General features: G+C 40.0%; 1 protein-coding gene across 7 annotated transcripts in view; it reads left to right on the forward strand.

Annotated features, from left to right (window-relative positions):
* THADA (THADA armadillo repeat containing) overlaps nt 1–13,235 on the forward strand; it is a 349,614-nt gene that overhangs the window by 262,143 nt on the left and 74,236 nt on the right. For all 7 annotated transcript variants that reach the window (XM_030921220.1, XM_030921218.1, XM_030921223.1 and 4 more), the window contains one exon: nt 4,971–5,065. In XM_030921220.1, the coding sequence (XP_030777080.1) occupies nt 4,971–5,065 (95 nt within the window). The remainder of the gene's footprint in view (nt 1–4,970; nt 5,066–13,235) is intronic.

The raw sequence follows: 13,235 nt of genomic DNA on the forward strand, positions 1-13,235 counted from the left end.
GGTCATTTACATCTTAAAGATAACTTATTTTGAAAATCATTCTTAGCAAGGACTTAATGGAAAGCTGATATATAACAAAAACCTTAATGAAACAATGCGTTAGGAAATCTCTGAACTTTAAATCTCCTGCCTTCTCTCCTTACTATACTACTTTGATACACTCTGATTATATTTTCTTGCTTTCTCCCTCTGTCTTCCTCCTAGCTCCTTCTCTCCCTTCCTCCTCTGCCCCCATCTCTCTCCTCTTCCCTTCCTCCCTCCTTCCCTTCCTTCCTTCTTTCTTTCCTTCCTTTATTGCTGGTCACCACCCACTAGTTGACTTTATAACCAACTAAATGAATCATAACCTGCATTTTGGAAAACACTATTCAGGACTCTAAGTTCCTTGAGGGCAGTGACTGTGTCACTGAATCACTCATCTTCTTATTTCCAAACCCACCACTATTCCTGGCTCTCAGTAGCCTCTTAACAAATGTTTTCTGAATGAATAGACCTCGATTTAAAAAAAAAAAAAAAAAAAAAACTACAGCCACTGGGATTCTGGAAGGGACAGGAAAAGTGAATAATTTATCACAGAGTTCCCAAGATTCCTGCTGTCCTCTAGACACTGGGGCCTTTGTGGACGTGTCTGGGAAGCCCGAATCTCTGCCTGCCTTCGGCTTCTCCCAACTTCCAGGAGAGAGGCAGGAGATTTAAAGAAGTTCGGAGATTTCCTAAGGCAAAAACATATTAATCAGGTTCTAAAGTGGATATTCATAAAGGACAAATGTAAAAAAGAGTGGAAGAAAACAAGATTCTTAACAGGGCCTTCATTTCGTCTACTGTATGTCAACTTCGTCCGCATAGTGCTTCTCCTCCTTCGAAAGCCACTATTAATGCTGCTTTTCAGTGCATCTGCTAGACGCTGATCACTTCTGATTTTTTTCAAGCACTATAAATCTTCATTATGCTGTGCTCCATGCCAGGATTTTTCCATTTGGGGGTAGAAAAAATCCCCAAGCCCACCAAAACCCTGTGGCTTAGTTTCCTGTCCAGCTGGCGTGCTGCTCTTCGGGATTTTGTTCCCATCATCAAAGTGGTTTGACAGACTGAGAACAAACCTCTGGCTCACCCTAAACTTACAGTGCACCATTTCCAAGTCAGAACAAACACCAAGTAATAGCAAGAGAAAAAGAATGAAAAAAATTATTTTCCTGACTTAGAAGCCAGTTCAGAGTGAAGCCCAACTCTGTGACTCCAGACAGGGATGTTATGAGGCCTTGGCTGTCCTCAAGGGTGGAGTCATGAATAGTGGGCTCCAGGCCGGAATTTCTCTCAGTCATCTCAAAGGAGAAGCCATGGATGGACTCCTTTGTGGCCCCAAATCTTCTGTTTCCTGGAATCCAAAGCAGCAGCATTTGAGGGAGCCTCCCATGATCTCGTTGACTACATCACATTTGGCCCCAAGCCTCACAGTTGTGGGAGCAGTGAGTGATTCCTGAAGTGTCCCAGGAGGCCAGTAAGGTCACCAGCCTGTACCAGGTCTAGGGAAGATGCAGAACACTTCAACCTGGCAGAAGGCTCTAAAGATCGTCAGCCTTTCTTCTGTTCATTTAGAAATTTTTAAAAATATGCTAACTTAACTGAAAATTTCATGGAAACCAGGCTCTTCATCAGACTTGAAAGTCAAACCGGTTTCTCAACAACTTCTCTTTATGGCTCTGTATGGCTCCACAGAAAACCAGAAAAACATTTGGGGCAAAAAGCTATGACTCTGTGAGGCCACATGGGAGCAGGCAGTCAATTATTACACTAAGGAACACCCAGTTAGCATGAAGTATCCCATCAATTAAAAGCCTGACCTGCCTTCCTCTTGTTTCCACCTTCTCAACGCATTCTCTAATCTTCGCAAGCTGCCTCTCCTCGGGACTGGAGAAGCCAAATGAATTCCCTGTCACATCTCTTACCCTCTTTCCAAATGCCCTTCTTTATCAACTTTCTCTCTAAATTCTTGCCATCTTACATGGCCCAGTTGGAAGTATAACTTCATTTCCCCAGTCCACCCTGGTGGGTTTGTTTGTTTGTTTGTTGGCTTAACTCCTTACATCCTGTTCTAAAGTTTGTCTTTGTTTTTGTCTCCAAAATTAGACAAAATTCTCAGGTCAGAAGCCATCTCCTGTGCGTGTCTTCCCTGCACCTAGCTCAAGGCTGGATGCACAGGAGACATCCTGTCTGCTTTCTCAGCCACTGACTTTCCTCCCTGAGTGGCTCTTGCTTTAGCAGGGGGCAGTGCCCACTGTTAAACAGTAGAAATCTTACCATTGGGAATGATATCACTGAAGTTTTCATAGACTGTGGGCTTTCCATAGTGGATGGAAGAGTAACAGCAAGAAGTTAAGATTGAGAGTCCCAGGGTAAACTAGAGACAAAAGATAGGGGCAGGGTTAAAAAGAACCCCAGGCTGGACAATATAGCAAGACTCCATCTCTACAAAAATAATTTTAAAAATTAGCTGGATATGGTGGCATGCACCTGTAGTACCAAGTATTTGGGAGGCTGAGGTGGGAGGATTACTTGAGCCCAGGAGGTTCAGGCTGCAGTGAGCCATGATCATGCCACTGTACTTCAGCCTGGGCAACAGAGCAAGACCCTATCTCAAAACAAAACAAAACAAAACAAAAAAGAAAAGAAAGAAAAGAAAATTAAGCAAATCTCTATGTTCTTAATAGAATGGTATCCTGAAATATATTAGTGAAAAGGAGTGATGATCAGAACCTAGTATATAGTAAGCCACCGTTAAGGTGGGTAGCAGATAGATGCTTAGAATAGAATGTGCTTGGAAGGATATGCTAGAAAGTAGCCTCAGGGGAACAGTATATGGGCAGGGGGTAGGGTTGTGGAAAAGGGGCTTCATTTTCATTGCATGTCCTTTTGTACTTTTTCAATTATTTTTGCATAAATAACCTATTTATTTATTTATTTTTGAGACAGAGTCTTGCTCTGTTGCCCAGGCTGGAGCATGGTGGCACGATCTCAGCTCACTGCAACCTCTGCCTCACAGGTTCAAGTGATTCTCCTGCCTCAGCTTCCCAAGTAGCTGGGACTACAGGTGCCCGCCACCATGCCCAGCTAATTTTTGTATTTTTAGTAGAGACGGGTTTCACCATGTTGGCTAGGCTGATCTCAAACTCCTGATCTCAGGTGATGCACCTGCCTTGGCCTGCCAAAGTACTGGGATTACAAGCGTGAGCCACCGTGCCTGGACCACCAGCATACTCTTAACCAGCCTCTGTTTTTCAGTCTTACCCCTTATAATCCCAGCTACTTGGGAGGTTGAGGCAGGATAATCACTTGAACCCAGGAGGCGGAGGTTGCAGTAAGCCAAGATCACACCACTGCACTCCAGCCTAGGTGACAGAGTGAGACTCTATCTCAAAAAAAAAAAAGTATATGATACCTATTTTTCATGTTAGACATACACCAGCTCCAGATATAGACATTCAGGATAGAAGTGTGAATAAACTTTAGGGAAATTTTTAAACTGTTAATTTATAGGAAATGAGAAAGATGGATTTCAGGATTAAGACACATGGAAACTCACTAGCCAGAACACTTGTGCCAATTTGAATGCCATCCCCTAATCCTGTTTTGGAAGTAGAGAAGGGCAGGGAATGAACTGTTCTGGAACATCTACCATGGCCAGGCAGTGAGGTGGGCATTTTAAGTTTACTGTGCCACATTGAACACTCACAGTGACTCACAGTAAGGCTGTCTTAGTCCATTTTCTGTTGCTATAACAATACCACAGACTAAATGATTTATTAAAGTCTATTCAGGTCATGGTTCTGGAGCCAGGGAAGTCCAAGAGCATGGCTCTGGCATCTGGTGAGGGTCATCCCATGGTTGAAGGATGAAGGCAGAAGAGAGCACGCAAGACAGAGAGGAAATCAGGCCAAACTTGTCTTTATAGCAAACACAGTCTCCAAATGACTAGCCCAATCCCGAGATAACAGCATGAATTCATTCATGAGAACAGTACCCTCATCACCCAACCACCTCTTAAAGGCTCTGCCTTGTAACAGTGTTGCAATAGCGTTACATTAGAACGTGAATTTTAGCAGGGGCAGTCAGACCATAGCAGACGTGAGAATATAGTTCCCATTTTATAGGTCAGGAATCTGATTCAGGTCACAGAGATTCTAAGTGGGAAAGCCAGGACTCAAATGTAGGTCTGTCCCTACTGTCTCTACTACTCACAGTGTATTGTTAGTACACCAAAGATGTTTTCGGCCTTTTCATGGACAAAGACACTCAAGAGTCAAGGCCCTTCAGTGCTGTTCTTAAAAACAAAGTCTTTCTTCTTCCTTTTGTATATAGATCCCCAAATCTGAGCCCACTTACTATTTCTACTATGTGGTTCAAAGAGCTGCTCCGTATATTGAATGAAGAAAAAAATCCATTTATTGGGGAAAATGTCATCTCCAGTGTTTGTTAATCTTGCCCATGTGTCTATTGTTCAGCTGGTTATTTCAAGTCCACAGATACAGTTTTTAATATGTGAGTGTAATTTTCCTTCTCCAAAATACTAAATCTGATTTTCATGACTGATTTTTTTCCCCAAATTTCTACACTTAAGAGTGTAAAATAATAGAATACCATCTCCCTACCCCTTCTGTCCCATCTTATTTTCAACTAACTAGGATAGGATCTTGGTGTTTGTTTTCATTTTATTTTATTTGAAGCCAGAGCATGGAGTTTTTATCTATTTTGTCTACACATAGTCTTGGCCTCCATCATATGGTCAAGGATTTCATTTTCTCACATTAGTTGCTTATTTTCTTGCCATCAATGATTGTACATCGTTTCTTACCATTTGCTATAGCTGCTTAAGCCCCATCCTATACCATAGAAAATACCCATGTTCTCCTTCCTGACACCCAGACCTAAGGGAGAGAAAATCTCAATTTATATTCTGTTCTTTACCTTTCTAGGCAAAATCCATGTTTGGTGACCAGAGCTGTATATATTGATATTCTCTTCCTGTTGACTTGCTGCCTCAACAAATCTGCAAAGGACAACCAGCCAGGTATGATTCATAGTTATACTATATTTTGGAATGGTTACACATCTTTGAAATGTAGATGGAGTTTTGAGTGGCTCCGCCACACACTGCTCCACCTTCTACTTTTGTAAGACTAACCACACATCAAAATTAAACAGTGTTATATAGTTCCCTCATGGAAGTTTCTTGGGAAAACTTGTTCTTGTTTATTTGGAAGTTTGCCGTTTATTTTCTAGTTGGTCATTCAGGGAAGAGTGAACTCTACTCAGATACCCTCTGTGCTTCTACAACCCTGGCTTTTTTCTATTTTACGTATTTTCTTTGAAATGTCATTATTTTGAATAGCTGCGAGTTCATTCTGTTCCATTCTGTGGAGATAACCGAACTGGGCTCATTTGATGCTGGGTATTTGAGACTCTCTTCTCAAATCGACCGCGACACCAATGCACTTATGAGTTGCTGCCTCAGGGTCTGACTTTCCACAAGTTTCTTGGTCCTGTATGTTTCTGGGGATGGACCCCAGATCCACATACAGTTGTTCTATTTTAATCATGATTTGCAAAGTGGTTTTTCTTTTTTAAGGGAAAACGGCAACTCCAAATAAAATTTTTTTTGATGTGTTTATATAAGAGGCTGCAGGAAGTGCTGTACATGAATTCCAGGCCACGGACTGAAACTGATTTTCATCAACACAAACTGGAATGCAGGATAATGAGCCTGCAACTGGTTAAAATCAGCCTCTTCTAATTGATTAGGCCTGTCTAAAGGAGGCTACAATTACAAAGTCAGATTCTGAGTGCAAGCAGACCAGGCCTTTCCTCTGTTACATTTAGTCTGTCAATGATTTGTTGTCTTCAGTAAATACATTCAGGCTGTCAATGTCCAGTTCTGTTCATATGGAACCCTGTTCCCAAATTCAAACCAATTTAAAATGCTTTGCAGGAGGGAGGTGGGGGAGGTGGGAGTATGCAAAACCGTCTCATCCGGATCAATGTATATTAGCCCACAAAACCCCTGTGGCCATGCAGAGATAATAAGAACATGCTAGACTCTCATCAACTCCACATCCCTGGATAGGGGTAGCTGTTGTATCCTCTTTGTAGTGTAAAATCATATGGTTTTATGGCTATAAAGGAATCCCAGTTTATGCCTCTTATCCCAGCATAATTATTAATAGTGCCCCCTTTTACTCTTGAAAGTGATCAGGGTTGCATAATAAATTACTGGTCGCCCTGGCTGTAAGGGACCCCAGAGTTGCATCTACTTTAGCTAACCCTTGATTTAACTGGAGTCCAAAGTTTGTAAAGAGACTATGAATTCAGTGTTACCAAGTAAATTGCTTTCGATTTCCACCATTTCTGTATTTCAGTTCCAAATTCCATATAGCTTTATAATACCTCCCTGCCATGTATCTAAAGGGCTTTGGCCATAACAGATTTATTCATTGCTTACAAATCTACTCACTGGGATTCTGACAGTTTATGGTTGACTGTAATCATTAGTTTATTTGAACTGAGTTTTTCTTGGCTCATTTAGTGTCATTATTCTTTGTCTAGAATGGTTAACCCTTATATGTTGTAAAATACCTTCTTTCTTCCCCAACTACCCATCCTTTACTGATGAGCTGAGTTCCTTGAAGATGACTTTAACTTTTTTGAACCATCCATTTCTCCAAGCTGTTAACATTATTTAGAGTTTATACCCTAATTAAACAGATCACAGCTTGTTTTCACAAGCTGTGTTTAATAACTTAACAGTATTTCACTTGCATCTATATATTACTCTTAAAGATGTTACTCTGCAGAGTAAGATGTGAGGACAGGATGTTTTTATTCTAGTATGACAACCATAGCTCTAAATATTTTGTCCTGCACTATCCGGTACTACAGCCACTAGTCACATGTGGATCTTGAGCACTGAAGATATGGTTGGTCCAAAAGGAGATGTTGTGTTAGTGTAAAATACATACTAGATTTCAAAGACTTAGTGTGAGTTAAAAATAAAATTTCTCAATAATTTTGTATTTATTATGTATGTGTTGGAATAATGTTTTTGACATATTGGATTAAATTTAAAATGTATTATCAAAATTAATTTTACCTGTTTCTTTTACTTTTTAAAATGTGGCAACTAAGGTCAGATGTGGTGCTCAAGCCTATAATTCCAGCACTTTGGGAGGTTGAGGCGGGAGGATTGCTTGAGGCCAGAAGTTTGAGACTAGCCTGGCAGCGTAGTGAGGCCTCATCTCTAAAAAAAAAAATTTTAATTAGCTTTAATTAGCCACATGTGGTAGCATTCATCTGTAGGCCTAGGTACTTGGGAGGTTGAGGCTGGAGGATCACTTCAACCCAGGGGTTCAAGGCTGCAGTGAACTATGATCATGCCATTGCATTCCAGCCTAGGCGACAGAGCGATACCCTGTCTCAACAAAAAAAAAAAAAAAAAGAAGAAGGAAAAATAAAATGTGGCAACTAGAATGGGAAAAATAACAAAGAAAAAATAAAACTGTCATTGAAATGTATGTATTTAACTTTGTCAAATGGAGAGATAGGAAGAATTGTAAATGACATCATAAGAATTCAAAAGGTACATTAAGTAACATTATTAATGATGGAAAATGTGGCCATTTACATTTTAAATTATGTATATATGACTCATTTTTATCAGACAGCACAAAGTATATTCAGTCCTCAGGGAATTACCCTCATAAAATCACTGTATATGTGTGTATTTATGTATATGTATGAATATGCATGTTCATATAATACATCCACACAAACAGTGGGAGCGTATTTTCTTTCTTTGAGGATGGAATAGATTTTTGGAAATAACCAAATACCAAATAAAATGGCAATTGAGATGGAAAGCACCATTTGGGATAAAAATAAACTGTGTTTAATGTAGTGAAATGTATTATTGTGTGTTTTATAAATTGTTCCCCAAAACAGGTTGAGCAATAGATAAATATATCACCAAATAAGTCGATCACTTAATTTGGATGTGTAGATTTCAATATGCTTTCAAAATAATGTGATGATATTATAGTTTTAGCATATAAGCTCCTTGAAAGAATGGACCATGTCTTAGATTATTTGTCGTCTAAGCACATAGTAGGCCCTCATTAAATGAATTTATTAACTGTTTGATTGAAATTCAGTTTTCTCAGTTTTTAAAATAGTAACAGGTGTTATGAAAATACAGATTTTATTTAAACTCGTGTATCAAATAGATGTGAATTCATTTTCTGAATTCAAGCACGATGTTTATGTGTGTATGTAAATATATATCTGCCTCCCTTATTAGCTCACAAAGCCCAGAGTAGGAAGTATACCACATAGACTGAAGCCAAACCTCTGGGTTTGAATCCTAGATCTTCCATTTACTAAGTTTGTGACCTTAGACAAGTTATTTAGCTGTTTTGAGACACGTTGTTTCCATTGTAAAAGGGAACAGTAACATCTATATCTTAGAGTGGTTATCAGCTTATACATGTAAAGCTCTATGTGAAGAATGTGCTTTGCATGGAACAGAATAAATGCTCAATAAATATTAACTTATTAATATGTCTTTTTTTTTTTTTTTTTGAGATGGAGTTTTACTCCTGTTGCCGAGGCTGGAGTGCAACGGCACAGTCTCGGCCCACCACAACCTCCGCCTCCCAGGTTCAAGCAATTCTCTTGCTTCAGCCTCCCAAGTAGCTGGGATTACAGGCATGCACCACCACGCCCAGCTAATTTTGTATTTTTAGTGGAGATGGGGTTTCTCCTTGTTGGTCAGGCTGGCCTCGAACTCCCAACCTCAGGTGTCTACCCACCTCGGCCTCCCAAAGTGCTGGGATTACAGGTGTGAGCCACCGCACCTGGCCTATTGTCATTATTATTCGCTGGAAGCTATGCATCTAATCCAGTCTCCTGTAGCCAGGCAGCATTGTGTTCACCTCCTCACCTTCACTGTTCTCGTATTTTTAAACATCTTCAGGAAAGAAGAAATACCTGCATTCCTAGGAAAGCACTGGGAAATACCTGGCTTAGAATGTCAGGAGTCCACTCAATTAGGGTTGCCCCTGTCCCTCTGATCCAGAAAAAGATCATTTTTTTTTTCTTTTTTATTTATTTTTTCATTCATCAGACCTGCTAGCCTCAGGGATACATTGCACACTTATATCTGGAGATAGAGATGAATATGCCTTGGGCTTATAAGTAGGTACAATGAAGGATTTTTCAGATGCTATATTAAAGGAAGTATGTATGGGACACATTTGAGGCACTAAAGAAAGTTAGATCATTTCTACTTGAGAGGACAGGAAAGACTTCCTTGAAGAGGAGATGGTTGAACAGAGTTTTTGACAGTGGGTAGAGATTCACCAGGATGGGCAAGGTGGAGGTGGGTATTACAGACAGAGGTAGGAGCATGGCCAAAGCTGTAAGGGTACAAATCAGCACAGCCTTCAAAGCACTAGGGACATGGCGACTGGAGGGTTGGGTTCAAGGCCAGGCACGTGTGACTGATGAGGCGGGGGAGGCAGAAACTCAGTCATGGAAGGCCTCATTCATAGGCCAAAGTCCAAGGAGCCTGAATTTGACTCTGCAGACGAAGGAGTTCATTGGACAATATAAGACAGAGAGTAGGACTGTGTGGTTTTTAAGACAATGTGACATTTCTTTCTCTGCCCTCATCCTTACCAGATTTTTAGGACCCTCATGGAACCAAGTTCCTAGTGTCACTCCAAAATAATGTAACTGGCTGGATGCAATGTCTCACGCCTGTAATCCCAGCACTTTGGGAGGCCAAAGCAGGAGGATTGCTTGAGCCAGGAGTTCAAGATAAGCCTGGGCAACATAGCAAGACTCCATCTCTACAGAATTTTTTTTTAATTAGCTGGACATGGTATTATGTGCCTGTAGAATCCCAGCTACTCAGGATGCTGAGGTAGGAGGATCCCTTCAACCCAGGAGTTCAAGGCTGCCTTGAGCTGTGATCACACCGTTGCTCTCCAACCTGGGTGACAAAGCAAGATCCTGTCTCTAAAAAAAAAAAGAATGTAACTGGAAATTCATTCACTTTGCCTTTGCCCAGCCATTTTGATAATCAATGTTAGAGGTTTGCGAGGTAGAGAGTGGGGAATGGAGGACCAGGACCAGACTAGAATTAAAGGCAGTGCTATGGTAAAAGTAATTATTTTAGAATGGTGGGATTACAGGGGAGATTCCTTCTCTTATTTTCTATTTTACTAATTTTATGAAACATTTAATTCTGTTTCATTCATATATATGTATATACATATGTTTAAATTAAATGTATTTAAATATGAATCTTGAAAGGGATTGATTATTCCAAAGGAAATGTAGTAATAACAATTTCAGGGAAACTTTTTTGGATGGAGGAGCATCTGCTCATCCCTTCTCCAATCTTATTCTGTAAATGACCTTGGAAGGCTTTTCCTACCTCTAACGTGTCTAAGAACCACATTGAAGGGCTAGGGGCATAAACAAGGAGAAAAACAGTGAAGCAGAAAGGCAGAGAAGATGATTAGAAAAGCTTAAGATAATGATGTGTTTTGTGTAATTCAAACTTTAATCTTAGTGCTTCCCAATCATTTGAGGTTTCCTCAGCCATTAACTAGGTTTTAAAATTTTCAAATCTGGGGGTTTTGTTTTGAGTTTTAAACCCACAAGGACTCTCTGTCCCCTGTATTCTTTTTCCTCTTCTGAATCCAGCTGTCATCATTAGTATATATCAGTTTCCTGCTGGAATGGAAAGAAAATTATAGTGTCCAGTTGTAGTTGAGGGAACAAGGAAGAAAAAGCCGAACTGCCACAAGGACTCAGAGGGCTCGGTTTCAGGCTGGGCAACGACATGGAGACAAGAACTTTAATTCTTATTTTAAACCCATCTTAAATTATTTGCTCTCAGGTTGGAAATTTTCCATTGAAATTTCTGTTTACAGAAATACCATCTAAGACTTGACTAAATATTTACCCCTTTTACGCTGAGATGGACTTTCTGTTTCTCTTATGCCCACACCCCTTGAAATTGTGTCTGTCACAACTATTGAATTGAACATTTTCTTTTACCAAGTATTTAAATAAATACCTACCTGCACTTTCAGACTTTCATTTTAATCTCTTTTGGTGGGTTTATGAGTGGGTGTTTCCTTTCCTAGTCTCCATTTTATAAATTTTATGCAACTTGGTTCTTTTATAATTACGTGTATGTATAATATATTGAAATATGACTCTTGAGGATTAATTAATCCTAAAGAAATGACATTAGCAATCATAGATAGAAATGTTTTAGGTTGATAAGGATTTGTCCATCCATACCCTTCATGTAAGTGACCTCAGAAGGTAGTTTTCCTACCCCTGAAATGTGGATAGAATGCCCATTATACTCTCATTTTTAGGAAACATTGTTTTTAATCTCATCCTCCTTGTATGGGGTTATAATAATAATGGCCAACATTTATTGAGCATCTGTCTCTATGCCAAGCACTGCCAAGCATTTTGTGTGCATTAATGAAGAAAGTACCAATGTTCATCATAGACACACAGAAACTGAGGCATAGCAAGACGTGCCCAGTGTTCCATGTGTGCTAAGGTGGCGGATCCTGAGTTCTCCAGCTGCCCGCACTGTGGCCCCACAGCACAACCAGGGCCACAGTCAGGAAACACCAGTCACTCACTTAGGGAAGGGAGTCTGAGAACCCTCTTTGTGGACTCAACTTCCCAGCCTTCTGTCCCTGCTGCAGAACCCTGAGGCCTCAGAGAGGGATCCCCTTTTCAGGAGCTTCCACATCACAGGCTTTTATGGGGCCTTTCTTGCTTGTGTTTCTGTTTCCCATCCTGAGGGTGTGTGGAATGATACGAGAGCCCACCCAGGACTGCAGCGTGGTATTAGAAAGAGCACGCTTGACTGCTCCCGGGCAGCCACCTGCCCTTTTTCCCTTGGAAAGTGGACCTATGGCCACTGCACAAAACACTTCCTAATACCAGGCTGCTGGTGACTACATTTTGTGGTTTGTTAGTTGGAATTTATAGCTCAGATCTCATCACTCTGCGAAGTGCAATAAACTTTTGTTTTAACTGGAATATAACTTTTATTGTTATTATTTCTCTTTTAAATGTCTTAAAAGTGACCAACTTGTGCAAGTGGAGTCAGAAACCCTAAATAGTCTAAATGCCAAGTCAGTGTGCTCTGTAGATCAGTGTACGATTAGAACACAGGCTCTCATTTATTACTGCTTGTGTTTCTATAATGGAAGTTAGGTAACGTAAGCCCCCCTGCAGGCCAGCTTACATGTTGATGATGCTTAAATGGTAAAATCTGTGAGAAATGTTCAGCAATGCCCTGTATTTATACTGCCGAAAACATGAATAATACATGTGTGACATGAATAAATAGGTCAGTGATTTTTATGACATATTAATTTCCTTTACCTAAGTTCCTGGGAAATATAGCTGAACAATTACAGAGAATGAAAACAAACTGGCATCTTAAAACACCTCCTTTGATTATTTGGTCTAATTAGGTTACATTTAACTATTTCCATTTGAACAAATTGAAAACAATTCTTATCTGTTCCTCGGTCATGCACTTTATCATTGTTGGATGCAGATGTGTTTAATATGACATAGTTGGTGCTATTCTCTCAGCTCTGGGTGGGAAATAAAAAGGAATTGAGAACATATTTTGAGAGTCTTCTGGGGACTTTGTATTTCTGGGCTTATAGCTATGAAATTTTAAGGAGAAAAAAAAGGCTTTGTTGTCAATAAATTAGTTGGTTTTCTCCAAAACACTGCAACTGTCATCTGACCTGCTGCTTATGCCAAAATTATCTTTCCCAGGGAACAGTGAGCTTCTAAAATAAGCAGATGATTCCTAACTGTCTTTCAGAAGTCAGAATAATATAGGGTGTGTTATTAGATTGCTAGGTTAACGTGGTATTTACTCTGTTAATTCCAAACCTCGTGCTGGGTACAGAGACCCACAATTCTTTAGAAATTTAGTTTAGAGATCATAGCAATTTAAGTGACTTACCCAAAGTTACACAGCTGGTTAGTGAAAAGGTTGAGCTTTCCTGACTCCTTATTCACTGTCCATTTCTGTGACCAAAGTTAAAGCCCTCATATAATGTGAGAGTTGTATCTGTGGCAGAACCGTGTCATGAAACCTTCTACCCACATTTTCATCCCAA

Source organism: Rhinopithecus roxellana, chromosome 17, assembly GCF_007565055.1.
Source record: "Rhinopithecus roxellana isolate Shanxi Qingling chromosome 17, ASM756505v1, whole genome shotgun sequence".
NCBI classification, from domain to species: Eukaryota; Metazoa; Chordata; class Mammalia; order Primates; family Cercopithecidae; genus Rhinopithecus; species Rhinopithecus roxellana.